An 18,738-nucleotide genomic window follows, 5' to 3' on the forward strand; every position below is an offset into this window, starting at 1 on the left:
CCTACCTGTGCACCTTCCTTTAAGCACCTCTGTTTGAACACCTCTCTTGTCCTTGATCCATACCACATACATTCATTTGCGGATCTTTTCAGTGTCCATGTGAAAGATAGTTATTGCGAGGCTGGAACATTTGTTAACTTCAAAATATTTTTTTAACACCCATGTGAAATGAAGGCCTGCAAAGCTTACAGATTTAAGTCTAATAGCATGAGATGAAAGTAGACAAACATCAGAGTGTGCGATTTGAAGGTATAATCAGTGGACATTCTGAACCTTGTTTGAAGTCCCTAGGTCACATGACCAAGGAGCTATTGAAGTTTTACATTTAGAAAAATTCATGTAAAATCTTGTGAGATGAAAGTGGACTAACTAAAGGGTGTGCAATATAGAAGGGTAGTCAGTGGACATTCTGGACCTTGTTTGAGTCAAGTAGGTCACATGACCAAGGAGCTATTGAAATTCGAATGTAAAAAATGCTTGTACTTTGTTTACTAATTCAACTAGGAATACAAAATGGTGCTCACATTTACACATGTTTATTCGCTTTGGAAAGCGAATTAATGTCCAAATCGTGAAAACAAGACCTGTGCAATATTATAGCCAATTTTTCCAACATAATGACACTTACTTGGCTCAAGTGTTTTGAAAGTGCGAATATCTGTTGAATATCCAACTTGAAACTGTCTTTACTTCGGTCACCCGATTGACCTGATTGCCTTATTAGTATGGGTAGCCTATGGTAATTAACACAGAGCACAACCAATTTCAATCCATGTGGAGAAGAAGACAATCGATGAAGAGGGAAGACAATTATTTTGTCACCTATAAATGCAAATGGGAGTTTGTTTGATTGTTTGTTAGACTACTGCAATTTAGATATGGCTTATCACAAAGGGTGTGGTAAATTCCATTTTAATGTTTTAGTTCTGGCAAGTCTGGCGATAATGAGCCTCTGACATTTCTCCTTAAGTGTTTGAAGCAGCATCTTCTAAAACTGCAACAAAGGTTTGTTTTGGTGTGAATCTGCAAGATGTTTGCATACTTTTTTACATGGAGAAAGGTGTACACAATGCTGTTTCAAATGATTCCTCTAATTGTGTTACATAATGACCATAACCAACAGTAGTAAAAACCCTAAGTCTAGAAGTTACATTTTGCACCATGAGGAGAATTGTATTATACAGATCAAATTGTATTTGTCACATGCTTTGTAAACAACGGGTGTACTACCAGTGAACTGCTTATTTACAGGCCCTTCCCAACAATGCAGAGAAACTATAGAAAAAAATAACACAGAATAAATACACAATGAGTAATAACCTGGCTATATACACGGTGATGTGCAGAGGTGCTAGGTAGATATGTGCATGTAGGTAGGGGTTGATGGGGTCAGTCATTTACAGCCTTGGCATAATTTAAAAAAAAATCAGTTTATGGAATTTGTCTTTATTATAATAGCTTTTATTCCTTCAGACCAAATCATTTTACAGGAGAGGAGAGAACCCACTGTGATTAACTGAGTGCTTCTTTAGAGCAAGGCATATCCTGTGACATTTTTTTTTAAAAAGAAGAAGAATCTTAATCTTAACACACAAAATAGAATGTTTGACTTTCAATATTCTACCTCGGCAGTTACATTCTAAATCATCAACACCTATTTATTCATTTCTTCATGCAACAAACCCAGATGTTTTAGGTCTGTTTAGTGGAAACAGTATGTAAATACACTGCTTTTTATTTTCTTAATGATACTTGTCTCCTTTCACCTAATGTAACACCTGATTTACTTTAACAAGAGGCACATCTCAATAGGTGGTCCAGTTAAGTCATAACATTGCACAAGTGGGGGCTTTTCTCTTCTTGTTCTGTATTGTTCCTCAAGCATGATGACATCCCATTCCTATCAGACCAATGTCTTGAATGCCTAAAAAGTTGACTAAAAACCACTTGTTAATGTGTTTTTTTTTACCCTTTAGTGTGTGTACTGTGCTTGTGGTTGGGATATCACTTTTCAAAAGTAACATTTCAGCCATTGCTGGAGAATGTCTTGCATCTGGAGGACATTTCATTTGCCATTGTAATGCAAATAAAGACAATATATTAAACAGATTGCTTTACGTTGAGGTTTACTATAATGAAATCAAAGCCATATTTATGATTGTTGGAGCACAATCCTTTGTACAATGAACCTACTATCGAAGTTGGTTTAATAAAATACATTCACCACATTAACATAATAGTAATGAACAATAATGGATGCACAGTACCTGTGAGTCCAAACCAATTCCATCAATGGAAATATATTTTCAGCACTTATTTATGTCTGTAGTCACTCCCCCTTCTCCAGCATCCATCTCTACTTTTCAGTCTCATGACATTTTATTGGTCACAGACACATATTTAACAGATGTTATTGCAGGTGTAGTGAAAGGCTTGTGTTCCTAGCTCCAACAGTGCTGTAGTATCTAACAATGCACACATCTAAAAGCTGGCAGTCCTTGTAGTAGAATATTAAATGATTAGCTTTGGCATCAACTACAATCAACTGTTTATAGTAGAAAGGATATCAAACATTCAGATCTGTATTTACATAGGCCTAATCATGTGAAGTTACAAAACCTCTAAGGCTTAGTGTGTACACACCTCTTGACAGTTGTGATATGCATTAATTGGCACAACCGTTGTTGACAAATGGATTACATGGCCGTTGTTCCACTGGAGTGTAGACTAAGCCTGTTCATGCTCTAATTCATGTCAGTCACTAAATAAGAACTTGAGTGAACTTAATTTGACTCAATATGAATTCATACCTTAAGCTAACACTTCTCTGGTCCTTCCGGCTAGGGTCAGGCAGCTTCATGTTCGAGAATGGAGGACTTAGGGTAATGGAATATTAACATGAAATGTGCATAACTTAAAGATATGCACACAAATTATATGGCATCCACAATGGTGGCAGCGTTTTGTTTACTGCGTGTTTTTAAAAATAGCACATAGTTACACCATGAACAATAACAGATATGGAAATCATTCTCAATATAAGTAACATATATACAGTGCCTTGCGAAAGTATTCGGCCCCCTTGAACTTTGCGACCTTTTGCCACATTTCAGGCTTCAAACATAAAGATATAAAACTGTATTTTTTTGTGAAGAATCAACAACAAGTGGGACACAATCATGAAGTGGAACGACATTTATTGGATATTTCAAACTTTTTTAACAAATCAAAAATTATTCAGCCCCCTTAAGTTAATACTTTGTAGCGCCACCTTTTGCTGCGATTACAGCTGTAAGTCGCTTGGGGTATGTCTCTATCAGTTTTGCACATCGAGAGACTGAAATTTTTTCCCATTCCTCCTTGCAAAACAGCTCGAGCTCAGTGAGGTTGGATGGAGAGCATTTGTGAACAGCAGTTTTCAGTTCTTTCCACAGATTCTCGATTGGATTCAGGTCTGGACTTTGACTTGGCCATTCTAACACCTGGATATGTTTATTTTTGAACCATTCCATTGTAGATTTTGCTTTATGTTTTGGATCATTGTCTTGTTGGAAGACAAATCTCTGTCCCAGTCTCAGGTCTTTTGCAGACTCCATCAGGTTTTCTTCCAGAATGGTCCTGTATTTGGCTCCATCCATCTTCCCATCAATTTTAACCATCTTCCCTGTCCCTGCTGAAGAAAAGCAGGCCCAAACCATGATGCTGCCACCACCATGTTTGACAGTGGGGATGGTGTGTTTAGCTGTGTTGCTTTTACGCCAAACATAACGTTTTGCATTGTTGCCAAAAAGTTCAATTTTGGTTTCATCTGACCAGAGCACCTTCTTCCACATGTTTGGTGTGTCTCCCAGGTGGCTTGTGGCAAATTTTAAACAACACTTTTTATGGATATCTTTAAGAAATGGCTTTCTTCTTGCCACTCTTCCATAAAGGCCAGATTTGTGCAATATATGACTGATTGTTGTCCTATGGACAGAGTCTCCCACCTCAGCTGTAGATCTCTGCAGTTCATCCAGAGTGATCATGGGCCTCTTGGCTGCATCTCTGATCAGTATTTTCCTTGTATGAGCTGAAAGTTTAGAGGGACGGCCAGGTCTTGGTAGATTTGCAGTGGTCTGATACTCCTTCCATTTCAATATTATCGCTTGCACAGTGCTCCTTGGGATGTTTAAAGCTTGGGAAATCTTTTTGTATCCAAATCCGGCTTTAAACTTCTTCACAACAGTATCTCGGACCTGCCTGGTGTGTTCCTTGTTCTTCATGATGCTCTCTGCACTTTTAACGGACCTCTGAGACTATCACAGTGCAGGTGCATTTATACGGAGACTTGATTACACACAGGTGGATTGTATTTATCATCATTATTCATTTAGGTCAACATTGGATCATTCAGGGATCCTCACTGAACTTCTGGAGAGAGTTTGCGCACTGAAAGTAAAGGGGATGAATAATTTTGCTCGCCCAATTTTTCAGTTTTTGATTTGTTAAAAAAGTTTTAAATATCCAATAAATGTCGTTCCACTTCATGATTGTGTCCCACTTGTTGTTGATTCTTCACAAGAAAATACAGTTTTATATCTTTATGTTTGAAGCCTGAAATGTGGCAAAAGGTCGCTAAGTTCAAGGGGGCCGAATACTTTTGCAAGGCACTGTAAATGAATGAGACCAGGTGTGTCATCTGATTGAGAACTGCTGATACTATCTTGGTCTATTTTCTTTAGGAAGATCTGCCACTGAACCACACACACTTCTATTTATTGAGTGAACAGAACATTTTAGCTTTAATTACCTGGTTATCCCACTGAAGTCAACATCACTTTTTCATGGGAGACCTGCTGGTATGGCTGAAGGCTGAGTACTTTCACTCTTTAAAAAAAATACAAAATATATACTTTTTTAAAGCAGGTAAATGGCTAAACAAGTGACACGACCACAGCTGCATGAATTTGTTATCCCTCCGTATGTTAATTTATCAATGTCTAAAGCCAACTAGCTAGACCGAAGTGTTCAGGCTACATTGTTGTCAAGGTGTACTGTAGCTAGCCCCTGTACTAGTCTACTGTAGTGTGTGTATATAAGCAAGCTACAAAGAAAACAATCAATTTCATAGTCTTTTTTTCTAAATATATGTAGCTAGTGACAGCATGGAAAACAATTTGAGACTATTAAAAGTGAACTGGATCTAGAGGCAGCTGAAGATAGCTACAAAGCTATCTTGAACATAAATCAGAGAATAATTGCAGTCGTTGTAAGATGTAATTTTCAGATAGAGAAATGCCAGGTCGGTCTGTGTTTACAGTGACTCAGATGGTTGTTCGCTCCGTGAGGTAGCTAACATTATAGTGGCCTATGGGATGTGGCTCTTATTTTCTCAGAAGTACTGAGTTAGGTAGGAGGATTTAGAAATGGGGAGATAATGTTATAAACTGTGATTGACCGCACAGTAGGTAGCGGCATGCACCTTTGTTTGTTTGCGGACCGCCATTATATAGAAGAACAAGAGGCAGCAGGAGCTTCAGAAGTCATTGATCACATAATGTTACTTTGAAACGATCAGTAGTGTTTGAAAACTGCATTGGAGGAGCTCACTAATGCACACAATTTCCCAGATATGAAACAACTTTCCGAACCCATGTGATTTTGAGATGCTCCGTGAGAATGATCCCCTCACCCTTGCTCTGTTCTCCCCCTCATTGTGGCCTGTGCTAGAGTGGCGTGCAATGGAGTCCAGCAACTGTGCGGCGGTGACCAATCCCCAAATGGACTCAACGCAGTGCAAATGTGTCTTCTACCAGGATGGACTGTTCTTGTTTATGTATCTGTGTTTTTAAATGTGTTCACTCTTTAGTCCTTGAACGAAATAAAGAAACTACATTTTGAAAACGTTGTCTGTGTGGGGGCCTTGAACCTTAGTACCTGCATTTTCTGACATTCAATTTTTCTCCATCTGTAAAAGTCTAAATTGAAGGGGGCTTTTCTAGAATCTTGTTTGCTCAAATAAATTCCCCTCTGTACTTATTTACTTGTTTGAAACCATAAATAATCCACTGCATGTACTACTACAAAATAAAATGATACTTCTACTTGTTGAATGCAGTGTAACCACAGTACACGAGTATAACTGCAGTATGCTGCAAGTACTGTCCAAAATAACACATTTTTACTGCAGTAATATTGCAATATTGCAATATATACTGCAGCTTTCAAAATGGCCATCCTTTTTTAAGGGTAGCGTTGTTGCAGCCAATGATCTAAACCATTGGTTGTGGCTCCATTGATGTTTTAAAGAGTTGTGAAGTTTACAGCTGTAGGTTATCAAGTCGGATCTGTAAGGCGCGTTTTCGAATAGCAAACAACCAAACTATCAAACTTAACCACTCGTCACTCCCTTATCTACCTTTACGTTTTCCATTTTCGCCCTATTTCATTTACAAAGTATGCAGGACGGGACTCTTATGAAGGATTCCAAAAATCATTGTCCCGGAAGCACTTAGATACATAGCGATGTCGTTACCGCATTCAAAAGCGTTCATAGTGCGCGCAGATAGAAATCGTTCAATTTCATCTCTTGTCGGAAGAAGAGGGGAGGTATGGTAATTTGATCAATTGACAGGATTTGTTCCTTGTCAGTGAACGATTATGTATACTGTTGTTTAGCTGGTGGTATTGCAATACAACGTTAATATATGGCGTTTTGTTCACTAGCTAACTGGTTCGTATTTTAGTAGCGAGCTAGCTAACGTTAAGTAACTAACTTACTAGCTAGAACACTAACGTTAGCCAAGTAAGTACGCCAACTTGCTATAGTTATAGCAACCGTTCTCCCAGAATGTCTATTTATAAATATTTTCAGTGTAAAAAATAGATAAGTCAAAGAAGTGACGAGGGGTTGACCAGTATAAATCTGCATATCTTATTATGTGGCTAGCTAAATTGTGCAAGTGGGTGAAGACGTTGAAGGGACTATGACATCGGTACGATGTAATGTCATTGTATTCATTTCTACCTTGTGTCCTCCTACCTAGATAGGACAATGAGTGGAGGATTTAACTTTGGACAAGCGTCCAATACTGGATTCAGCATTGGAGCTCCCAAAACCACAGCTGCGCCAGCCACAGGCTTTGGGATTGCAAGTGCTGCACCTACAACTCCAGGTGGTGGCTTCTCTTTTGGACCCCCCAATCCTGCCCAGCCCCCAAACAGTACAAACTCAACTGGAGGATTCAGCTTTGGGAACCCTACACATAACAGTACTCCAGCAGGAGGAGGCTTCTCTATTGGGTGGGTGCATTGGATGAAGTAATTTACATGAATGTTTGGATAGTTATAGCACTTATATTAATCTTGGGTAGGTTGTTACCCATTTTAGCTTTTAGTTAGCCTGACGATTCACAAAATTCTTCGGCTGCTCTATTCATTTCATACTTTTAGTCTGAGACTGCCATCATTAAAGTCAATTTTGGGGACGAGGGGAACAAGGGGTGTTAAACAAAACAGTTACCAGTGTTTGTCTCGTCGCTAACCAATTAAAGGTGGTTTTTGGACCTGAATGTGTTCGCATTCAATGAAGATTCTGGGAGGTTCTCAGATCGACTCATTGCGGAGAAGAAACTGACATCCGTAGCGTTTGGCTGGAACAAAGGAGTCTGGTTAGCAAGGCAAACTTTTAGTAGGATTGTAATGTAGATTTTCTAATGTGCTCTTTTATCTCTAGGACTCCCACTGCTAAACTCAATCTGGGCACACCTGCTGCCTCTCAACCAGCACTGACCGGGATAACTATGGGGATAGCAACCCCCACCTCTGGGGCAGGCTTTGGACTTGGTAGGGGTTTTGCCACACAAACCACTGCTGTTCCCACAGGAGGGGGGTTCAGCTTTGGGACCGCAGGGGGGCTTGGAGCCCCTGTTGCCCAAACCCCGGCTCAACCAGCAGCAGCTGGTGGGCTCTCTTTAGGAACTCCTGCTGCAACCGCTCAAATGATGGGAGGTGGGTTTAGTTTTGGTGCCGCCAAGGTCCAGGCAGCCCCTACCGTGACCGCAGGAGGGGGCTTCTCATTTGGGAACAGCGCCCCTGCCACCCCCTCCCTGGGGAACCAGTCCACAGGTGAGTTTTCTGAGCTTCTAGTCAGCTCAGTTGATCAGATCATGGTTAATGTACAGTATATGACATGATTACATTAGTGTGTTTTGTGCATCCTGAATGAGTGTATTTTATTTCCCTCAGGTCTGAACTCTGTGGCCCCGGCCTCAACAGCTGCACCAACCACAACCCAGGGTGGAGGACTTGCTTTTGGTGTCAAACCTTCAGGTAAATGGGGGAGTCGGAGACGTTTGGCATATGTCATTCAAATAAATAGTTGACAAATTGGAGAAAAATACATGTTTGAATCTGTCTCAGAAAATGTTTTATCTTTGAATGGACATGTGTGTGCCTGTTTTTCAACTGATATCAAGTTGCTCTATTTTTATTTCTCTAAAGCTACTCCAGCCCCTGCTGTAACTGCCTCGGCTACCCAGGCCTCATTAGGTTCTTCCCTCTTTGCAGTACCAGCATCAACGGCAGCAGTCACAGGTTTTTGTGAGTTTTATCCTCTAACTCTTGCCTGAGAGAGCAAATAACTCATAACTAAAGTGAAATGGTCTTTCTGGCATTCTGTGGTGGCATTAATTTTCTTGTCTGTTACCCGTACTCTCTCCTGATCAGTGGGTGCTGCCCCCACCTCAGCTGCCCCGGCTGCCACATCGGCAGCAGGAAATACCCTTGGCTTCATGCTCAAACCCCTGGAAGCAGTCACTGCCACCACCACAGCACCAGCTGGCACAGGTACCGTACCATCATACAGGGTTATTGGAATAACTAAAGCTTGATATTGTTGCTCGTTTATGCAAAATTCTATAACTGGGCTTGTTTGTCGTTGATGAATTCTGGTCATATTGAGGAATTCATCACTGTAGTGGATTTTATGTTTTCGCTACCACTGGCTCTACAACAGGTTTTTCACTGGGTATGAAACCTGCGGGTGCCACTGGCATCGGCTCAACGGTCCCAATCACTGGAATAGCCACAACCATCACTACTGTTATTGCAAGGTACTGCAGGGTTTAGCCAGCCAAGTTCATTATGTCTCTCACTGCTTCTGTACTCTCAACTTTTTTGCTTTTCTCTAAATACATCCTTAACCACTCTTAGCCCTAGTCGTTTCAATGTGATCCTGTCCATTTACTCCCCCTCTGCAGTGCTCCTCCAGTGATGTCCTACGCCCAACTAGAGGGTCTCATCAACAAGTGGAGTCTTGAGCTGGAGGACCAGGAGAGGCACTTCTTACAGCAGGCTACCCAGGTCAACGCCTGGGACCGCACGCTGGTGGAGAATGGAGAGAAGGTAAACAGACATGGCACTTCTCGTGGTAACTGCACCACTAGAATCTAGGCCTTGCTATTTGTTTTAATCTCATGAAATGACCTTCAATTGAACTTTGGTGTCTTCATGGCAGATTTTAAGAGGATGTTCATCTCATTGTTACAGATCACATCACTGCACAGGGAGATGGAGAAGGTGAAACTGGACCAAAGAAGGTGGGAGTTAACCAGTTTATGTCTAATAGAGTATTTGAATACACCAGATTCTGAATTCTGTCCTTTATCTGTGAGAAGTAGTCATTGTGTTACAATTGTGTCAAAGTTATTGGATGACCGTGTGTTTTTGCTCTCTAACCCATCCCAGGCTGGACCAGGAGCTGGACTTCATCCTGTCACAACAGAAGGAACTGGAGGACCTGCTGTCCCCACTGGAGGAGTCTGTCAAAGAACAGAGTGGAACCATCTACATGCAGAATGCCGATGAGGAACGCGAGAGAACGTAAGGTTTTAACAAAGTGCTTTGAGTGAGAACCAATGCACAGTGAGAACTGATTCATGACTATATGGTTGTGATATTTCATATTTATGCATTCTCTTTCTGAAGGTACAAGCTTGCAGAGAACGTGGACGCCCAGCTGAAGAGGATGTCCCAAGATCTAAAGGAAATAATTGAACACCTGAACACATCCTGTGGGCCAGCTGATACCAGTGACCCGGTGAGAAAGAAAAACAGATGGTCTACTTGGATACCTGGCTGCTTCTATATTGCTACAGTTATTCTAAATCAAATGTTATGTCACATACTTTGTAAACAGGTGTGGAGTAACAGAGAAATGCTTACTTATGGGCCCTTCAACAATGCAGAGAAAGAAAATGGAGAAATAATAGAAAAGTAAAACATGTAATAATACTCAATAAGTAAAACATGTAATAATACTCAATAAGTAAAACATGTAATAATACTCAATAAGTAAAACATGTAATAATACTCAATAAGTAAAACATGTAATAATACTCAATAAGTAAAACATGTAATAATACTCTAAGTAAAACATGTAATAATACTCTAAGTAAAACATGTAATAATACTCTAAGTAAAACATGTAATAATACTCAATAAGTAAAACATGTAATAATACTCAATAAGTAAAACATGTAGTAATACTCAATAAGTAAAACATGTAGTAATACTCAATAAGTAAAACATGTAGTAATACTCAATAAGTAAAACATGTAATAATACACAATAAGTAAAACATGTAATAATACTCAATAAGTAAAACATGTAATAATACTCAATAAGTAAAACATGTAGTAATACTCAATAAGTAAAACATGTAATAATACACAATAAGTAAAACATGTAATAATACTCAATGTAAAACATGTAGTAATACTCAATAAGTAAAACATGTAATAATACTCAATAAGTAAAACATGTAGTAATACACTAAGTAATGGTGACTTGACTATACAAGGGGTACCAGTACAATGTGCTCATTAATACAGTCGATGTGCTGCATGTAATTTAAGTAGATCTGTACATACTGTATAACTAGGAATATTTTTTTTATTGGCAAAAACAGCATTTTTCATAACTGTTTTTACCTGTAATGAATACACCCTTGTATAGTTTTTTTTTTAGGGAGGAGGAATTGAATAATTAGTTATGCTGACACTTTTTTCCTCTTTTAGCTTCAGCAGATCTGTAAAATTCTCAATGCCCACATGGACTCTCTTCAATGGATTGACCAGAACTCGGGTCAGTATTTAACCTATGGTCTAGAGAAGCTTGAGTAAACTACTTCCACAACTAACTTGACCTTTCTGATACTGAGTCAAGACTTCCTTCAATCGATATTAACTCTGTAATATCTCCTTGTCTTTCCTCAGTGCTTCTACAGAGAAGGGTGGAGGATGTGTCCAAACTCTGCGACAACCGACGCAAAGAGCAGGAGAAGACTCTTCGCATAACATTTGGTTAACCTAGAGAATTGTAATGTCTCAGAAAATAATGTGAATGTGCTTTAGGCTAGTTTTTAATGCAATGAAGATATTTTTGAGAGGAGTTATGATAAAGATGTGCTTAATGCATCAATTGTGATCGATTTTTATTTTATTTTTTAATACTCCAAGCTAGGGTTTTGGATATGAACTTCCACACCGGTGATGGGCAAATAATACATTCTATGAGTAAAGGAACAATTTGGCACATATTGTGCTCATGCTTTAGGGCTCGATTAATTCTGTAAAATTTAAGCTCAGCGCTGTAGAAAGGTAAAGGTAATTTCAGATTGAGTCAACATGCATTTACCGTGAACGCAGTCTCTGCGACCACTGTAGCGCAGGTCTTTAGTGCTACGGATTAAATTGAGCTTCAATTAACCAACACGTGTTGCTGAACACAACACTAGATGTATTTATTTGGCAGTTCAAAACAATTCCATGTTTTGTTCAGTGTGAGACACTGTATTTGTTGAGTTTTGACCATATCCCTCCCCCCACCAGTTATCACCTCCATAGCATTTATAGAATTCAGCATCAAAGCCTTGACTACATTTACTCCATATCCATATAGAAACGTACACTAGCCCTGACAGACAACAGCAGGTCATTGTAAAGCTAGTTAGTGACTATGCAAAGCAGGACATAATTAGTTTCTTTCCTAATAAAAATACTGTGCATATCATTTTGTGACAAAAAAAATGTTGGTGTCCCCTAACAGTAAAATGAGCATTTCATAAATTTTTCTATATCTTTTTAAAATCGGACAACTGTCAGTCTTAAGGAAAATGGGTTATTCTGTAAGAAAATGTGTTATACAGGGTAGCAGTGCTGCTTGTATGCATTGGTCAGGGGTAGACCAATGATCTATATAAACTCTGGATTGCCGATGCTATGTACTGGTGGCCATATTGGCAGTCTTCCATAGGAAGGAATAGAATTCCACAGTAATTCAAAGGTTACATGTTAAGTATTTGTTTTAGTGGGGACAGTAACAATTTGTCTTAAAATGCAATTCGTGTCTGAGTATATGCACTAAAATGTTAAGTGTCTAATTGGCATGGTGTTTGTGTGAACCCCAGCTCACCAGGTCGCTCTGGCCCTCCTGAACCAGATCCATTTAGTGCACCATGCAGCAGACCTTGGTGTCGGTAGTTCTGGAGGATCCCCTCCAGACAGAATTGGAAGTAATGCATGTCTTTCTCCGGCCTGACAGTTGATACACAGAAATGTCCCTGCAACGTTCCCATGAAATTTGTCTAGAACAGTCACCAACTGGTCGATTGCAAACGACTGGTCGATCTTCAAGGCATTTCTAGTTGATCACCTAACATTTCTGCAGAAAAGCTAACTAATAATGGCTTGCACTCCTTTTTTTATATTGGTGTTGCACTGTTGGTGGTAGGTGCATTTGATTCAGAAGCCCAGTGCACCGGATAGGCAAAGTGTTCCCATTTTTAACCATTTAATTTGTCTGCAAATTCTAACTCCGTCTATCTGGTGGACCGGGAGATCTGTTGCTAAATCGAGTGTGCCTACTGTGCTGACCAATTGGTTAGCTCAAATCACGGCCTCGGCCACAGCTAAGTTTGATACTAGCCTATATGAGATTTCATAGCTTTCAAAACCATGACCAGAGACGGTCAAAAACAGCAGCTATTTGCTGTATTCTTTATGAGGGTTCACGTCTTAGTTTTTATTCAGCACTGTCAACCCTATTACAAAACATTAAACATGCTTCTCCCAACTTCTACTTGCGCTGCAATGAATGAGTAGCCAAGTGTATTTATATTCCAGTTTTTTATGATTAGCAGCTTGTAACATTATTTAAGTATCAAGGAATATTTCACTTCCTCTGGTCATAGGAGCAAAATTAATATGTGCATTAGGCAGATGTGGTGCAACTCGAGTTTTGCCATCAGGTGGAAGACTTGTCGCCTCAGGTCAGTCACTGTAGGAAAAGAAGGAAAGAGCCAATCAAAGTGGAGACTAATTTGACCCCAATAACTACCATGTGATATGCGTCAACAGCAATCTTGGGAAAATCCTATGTATTATCATTAACCGCAGACTTATTACCACTGAGCTGCACTTCCCAACCTCCTGCCAATTGTATTAGCATATCAGAAACACACATTTCCCTCAGATTACACAGACCCACAAAGAATTTGAAAACAAATCCCATATCTATTGGGTGAAATACTAGTGTGCCATCACAAGATTTGTGACCTTTTGCCACAAAAGGGCAACCAGTAAAGCACAAACACCATCGTAAATACAACCCATAATTATGTTACTTTCTTTTCCCCTTTAAATTTTTATTTATTTATTAATTCAACCATTTTAAAAAACGAGCGCAAATAAAACTTAAAAAAGACATGCACATTAATAAAATAATTGAGCATAACAGTCTTGGACTTATTTCCATTGTAGTCCTCTTGAGACAAGATGGCTAGACAAGACCGAACACAGTATGGCAGTGAAATAATAAAACAAAAACAGAGGAAGAACATATTATTCCAGTTACAACATAGGGGTTATTCATATGGGCAAGGAAGACATCAAACATTTTTACTTTATTTTTAAAGCTGCCCAGAGAGGATGTTGTTTTTATGGCCATTGGCAACTCATTCCATTCTGAGGCTCCAGTATACAAGAAAGTACCTTTCCCAGCATTACTCCTGAACCTGTATAAGCACACATCAGCAACAGCTGATCTGGTGCTGTGATTGTGTGCATCTCTAACATGAGGAAAGTAATCGCTTAGATATCTGGGTGCAGGACCATAAATACTCCTGTAAACCAAACCTAGTCTCAACAGGCAGCCAGTTTAGGTCCTGAAAGCAGATCCTGCCCATGAGTATGTGGACTCACCTTCAATACTACCCTGGTCAGCTTATTCTGGGCTATCTGGAGCTTCCCCTTAAGTTTAGATAAGCCCCCAAACCAGGAAGTACTAGCATAGTCAAAATTGCATTGAATGAGGGCAGTAGCTAGCACTTTCATGGAGTCCTTATGAAGCAGCTTGGACTTTCTAGCCAAAAACTTAGTCCTGGCATTAATCTTCCCTAGCACTTTACTGGCCATGCTCACAACTCCCAAGCTTCCATCAAGGATACATCCCAAGTAGCTAACAGAGGTTTTAGTAGTCAGCACCTCACCCCCTAACTCCACTCTGATTTCAGACGACCTACACAATTTAGGTCTGGATCCCAAAATAATTACTTCAGTTTTCCTTAAGTGCAGAAATAGCTTATCTCCAAGCCATTTGCTAATGTTAGTAAACTCTGTGCTAAGTATGCTCTCCAACACAGTTTTACTTTTGTGACACCAGAAGTGTAGAGTCATCCGCATAAAGAAAAAGATGGGAAGAACGAGCATCTTTCATATCGTTAATATACAATAAAAACAGCAGAGGCCCAAGCACGCTCCCCTGCGGAATGCCACAACTCATTGATTTTGCCCGAGACAGTGAACCATTAACCTCTACTACTTGCTCCCTTCCTGATAAATAGTACTTTACCCAGCCTAGAGGGATACTGCTTAACCCCAGTGCCTCCAGTTAGGAGGCAGTGGTTAACTGTATCAAAGGCCTTCTGTAGATCAAGCAGTACAATTCCACACATATTTCCCTCAATCTCTTTCCTGATGAAGTCAGTCAAGTAAAGTAAACATGAATCAGTGGAGTATGTTTTTCTAAACCCCAACTGAAAATCATACATTAGAGCCTGTTTGTTAACATATTCATACATTCGCTCATGTACAACTCTCTCCAGGATCTTTGATGTTACACAGAGGATAGATACAGGCCTATAATTCCCAGGGTCAGACTTTATCACCTTCTTATACAGAGGTATCACTTTAGCTTGTTTCATGTCCCTGGGAAAGGTACCTTGTTCAAGAGAGAGTTTAATGATATGCAGTACAAGGGACAATTTGCTCAGCAGAATCTATAAGAAACCTTGCAAGAATATTATCCAGGCCTGTGACTTTGGCGCATTTAAGCTCTGCAAGCCAACTGACTATTTTGGCTGTTGCTACCTTTGCAAAAGAAAACCCCTAACTCTACATAATACTTGTTGACTTGGTTGCTTCCATACAAACCAGAACTGGTGGGCAGCTTGCTAACCAGCTTGCGGGCAACACAAGTAAAAAAATAAATAAAACAAATGTAAGAGTTGAATTCATTGGCAACCTCTGCTTTTTCATATACCATCTCTCCCTTGATGTTCAGTTTTGTACTTGTAACTACTTGCACACCATTACAACTCTGTATATAGCCATAATATGATATTTGAAATGTCATATTATGGAACTTTTGTGAGTAATGTTTACTGTAAATGTTTTGTTTATTTCACTTTTGTTTATCTATTTCACTTGATTTGGCAAGTGACTTGGTCTAAGCATATCTTTCATGATCAACCTTCAAATGAATATGAGAGAGAGAGAGCAAGAAAGAGCGAGCCAACAATTTCAAGATAGAATAATCGAATGGGAAGTTTAAACAAACCTGGAAAGGCTACAAATGACAAAATAAATAAAGTAAACAAATAAGTATGATATTAACCAAATAAACTAAAGTGCAAATACATTTAAGGCACACAACATAATATTCTAGCCTAGGCTACATTTATTTAGGTTAAGATGCATCTGTGAAAACAGGCTTTGAAAATTAAACAAATAAAAAGTGCAGTGAAGAGCCTAAAGGTTTCTGGCAAGGAACACAAGCATGTTCACCTTTTCTGGCTTTAATAGACTGCAGAGTGGGGTAAGAGTATTGCCTGTTGTAGGCCTACTGAACACACGTTCAGATGGAATGGAAGAGAGCCCTGCGCTGGCCAGCTGTTGCGCACTGATTGTGACTGTTTGGTTAGCTCTCCCAAGAAGACCACCAGTGACGTCTTCTATGGTGAACAAGCACACTCGATCTTAGTTGAAATTGTCCGAAATCACCATTAAATGGGTCTCATATCACACTGTAGGCATACAAGGTTTGGTTCCAAAGCACCATTCAAAGTTATCGGTACCGCATATCACCATATGAAAGTACAATATTGGTAAGATGATTTCCATATTGTACCCTAATGATTAAACTTTAAATCTGTGGTTTTTGCATGACCAGTGGCTATTTTAGCTTGTAAATCCTGCTGGGGCAAAAATAATAAAAATGGGGGATGGATGCCAGCAAAGCCACTGCACTACACAACACAACACTAAACAATACATGAATTGCACTACATCGGTGACAAACGGTACCCACAAACTGTTAGGGCCTACAAAAAGATGTCTCAACAGCAGGGCTTTCTTTTCAGCACCATGGAGTGAATCATTACCACTGCTATACCTGGCTATCAGCGGAGCCTTATCTGGCAGGCAAACAGTTAATTCAGCCTCATTAACTGCCTTTAAAAAAAAATCCTTAAACAAATGAGGTTTCTACTGACAATTGAGATGTACAAACTATGCCATAAGGTGATGACTAGCGGATAAGAGGCTATTCGTAATTTTGATTATTATATTTGACAGATGTAGTCAATATAACTATTTGTTCAGCACTTTTGAAAGATACAGTGACATAATTCAGAACATGGGCTGTTGTTACAGGATTCTCCCTGTACACCAAGTCAGAACCATATGATAAATAAAGGGGACATATAAGCAGACAATGAAAGCTCTTATAATATTTGCTGATGGCATTTCTCTAAAACAGGATATAGGCTACATGTGCAACACCAACAGCTAACAGCTTACTAAACATACACTCAGCATATTACTTTCTTATACATCCCGGGGATATTACATAATTTATGCAGCAGCATACAATACATTTTTGGACTCACCTTGTTGTGCTTTGCTCACGTGACCAGGAAGGTGGCACGGTGGTCCTTTGTGCACAATCTTTGTCATCAAAGTCTGGCATTCTCTGGATTTATGGTGCTTTCAAGTGCACTGGGAACTCGAGAAAATGTTTTAAAAGTTTAATCATGACATCAGTGATCTTCAGGTCGGAGATCTAGAAAGAGGCCCGAGTTCCTGACTTGGAATTCTCAGTTGTCTTGAATACACTGAGGTCTGAGATTTCCCAGTTCCGAGTTTCAAGTTGTTTTGAATGGGGCAGAAGTCATGCTATATTGACAGCATGGTCAATGTTGAATGTTCATCCTTTTAAGCCTGGAAAAGAGACTCTTAAACCTATAATTGGAGCACAAACCCACTCCACTGAATAGCAGGCTAGTAATTGCTTTGCAATGCTTGCAGTTAGCTACTGATTCCTTCGAAAACACTCATTGTTGAATTTGCGATTTCTAACTTGTTGTGTAATGTTTATGTTCAATGGCCGATGAGCACCGATACGTTTTATCTATAATTTCTCCTCAATTGATCTTCATATGACATGGATTGAAAAGGATTAGCCAGTAGATTGTCGACTTGATTCATGATGATGACTGCTAGCTTGCTAGCTAAGATTTTGAAAGTATGATGTTGACATGATCAGTCCAATCAAAGCTACGGTAGATATAACGTGATTTGATGTAATTTTATTTGTGGCCAATGACCTTGATCTTTCTTGGATGGGCACCTCTAATGTAACTATGGAAGTAGTGTCATGAGTGACAGAACATTGTGCCAATCACAGCACAACTAGAGAAGATTACTAACTCCTACGCTCCATATTTCCGCTAGCTGCCCCACCACCATAGAAACCACTGAGCTAGGCTAAAACACCTACATTTTAGAGCTGCCTTACTCAAGAAAGCAAAAAAGAGACCATGTTTGTATGTGGCTGTATTAACTCAATGATATATATATTTTTTACGTTCTTTTCAAACTCATATGTGACACGTATTAATGCAAAATAACCTGCAAAACAGGCCCCCCTCCCCAAAACATATGTGCAGTCCCAGTCAAAAGTTTGGACACACCTACTCATTCAATGTTTTTTATTTTATAAATAAATCATAGACAGTGTCAACAGCAAAGCACCCCCACACCATCACACCTCCTCCTCCATGCTTCTCGGTGGGGACCACACGGAGATGATCCTTTCACCTACTCTGCTTCTCACAAAGATATGGCGGTCTCATCAGACCAAAGGACAGATTTCCACTGGTCTAATGTCCATTGCTTGTGTTTCTTGGCCCAAGCAAGTCTCTTCGTTTTATTGGTGTGCTTTAGTAGTGGTTTCTTTGCAGCATTTTGACCACAAAGGCCTGATTCACGCAGTCTCCTCTGAACAGTTGATGTTGAGATATGTCTGTTACTTGAACTCTGTGAAGCATTCATTTGGGCTGCAATCTGAGGTGCAGTTAACTCTAATGAACTTATCCTCTGCAGCAGAGGTAACTCTGGGTCTTCCTTTCCTGTGGCGGTC

General features: G+C 39.6%; 1 protein-coding gene across 2 annotated transcripts; it reads left to right on the forward strand.

Annotated features, from left to right (window-relative positions):
* The first annotated feature begins 6,488 nt into the window (after positions 1-6,488).
* LOC139418400 (nuclear pore glycoprotein p62-like) lies at positions 6,489-12,051 on the forward strand. Of its 2 annotated transcripts, none has more exons than XM_071167801.1 (13): positions 6,489-6,588; positions 7,026-7,281; positions 7,715-8,106; positions 8,227-8,310; positions 8,482-8,580; positions 8,707-8,826; positions 8,996-9,092; positions 9,240-9,384; positions 9,529-9,578; positions 9,727-9,861; positions 9,967-10,078; positions 11,058-11,124; positions 11,256-12,051. In XM_071167801.1, exons 2-13 carry the CDS (start codon positions 7,034-7,036, stop codon positions 11,345-11,347), a joined length of 1,641 nt encoding a protein of 546 aa, XP_071023902.1. In that variant the 5' UTR covers positions 6,489-6,588; positions 7,026-7,033; the 3' UTR covers positions 11,348-12,051. The 2 variants fall into 2 exon arrangements, with proteins under 2 accessions (XP_071023902.1, XP_071023903.1); XM_071167802.1 differs by having other exon boundaries at positions 6,523-6,593.
* Positions 12,052-18,738: the final 6,687 nt, after the last annotated feature.

This window comes from Oncorhynchus clarkii, chromosome 10 (assembly GCF_045791955.1).
Source record: "Oncorhynchus clarkii lewisi isolate Uvic-CL-2024 chromosome 10, UVic_Ocla_1.0, whole genome shotgun sequence".
Taxonomy (NCBI): domain Eukaryota; kingdom Metazoa; phylum Chordata; class Actinopteri; order Salmoniformes; family Salmonidae; genus Oncorhynchus; species Oncorhynchus clarkii.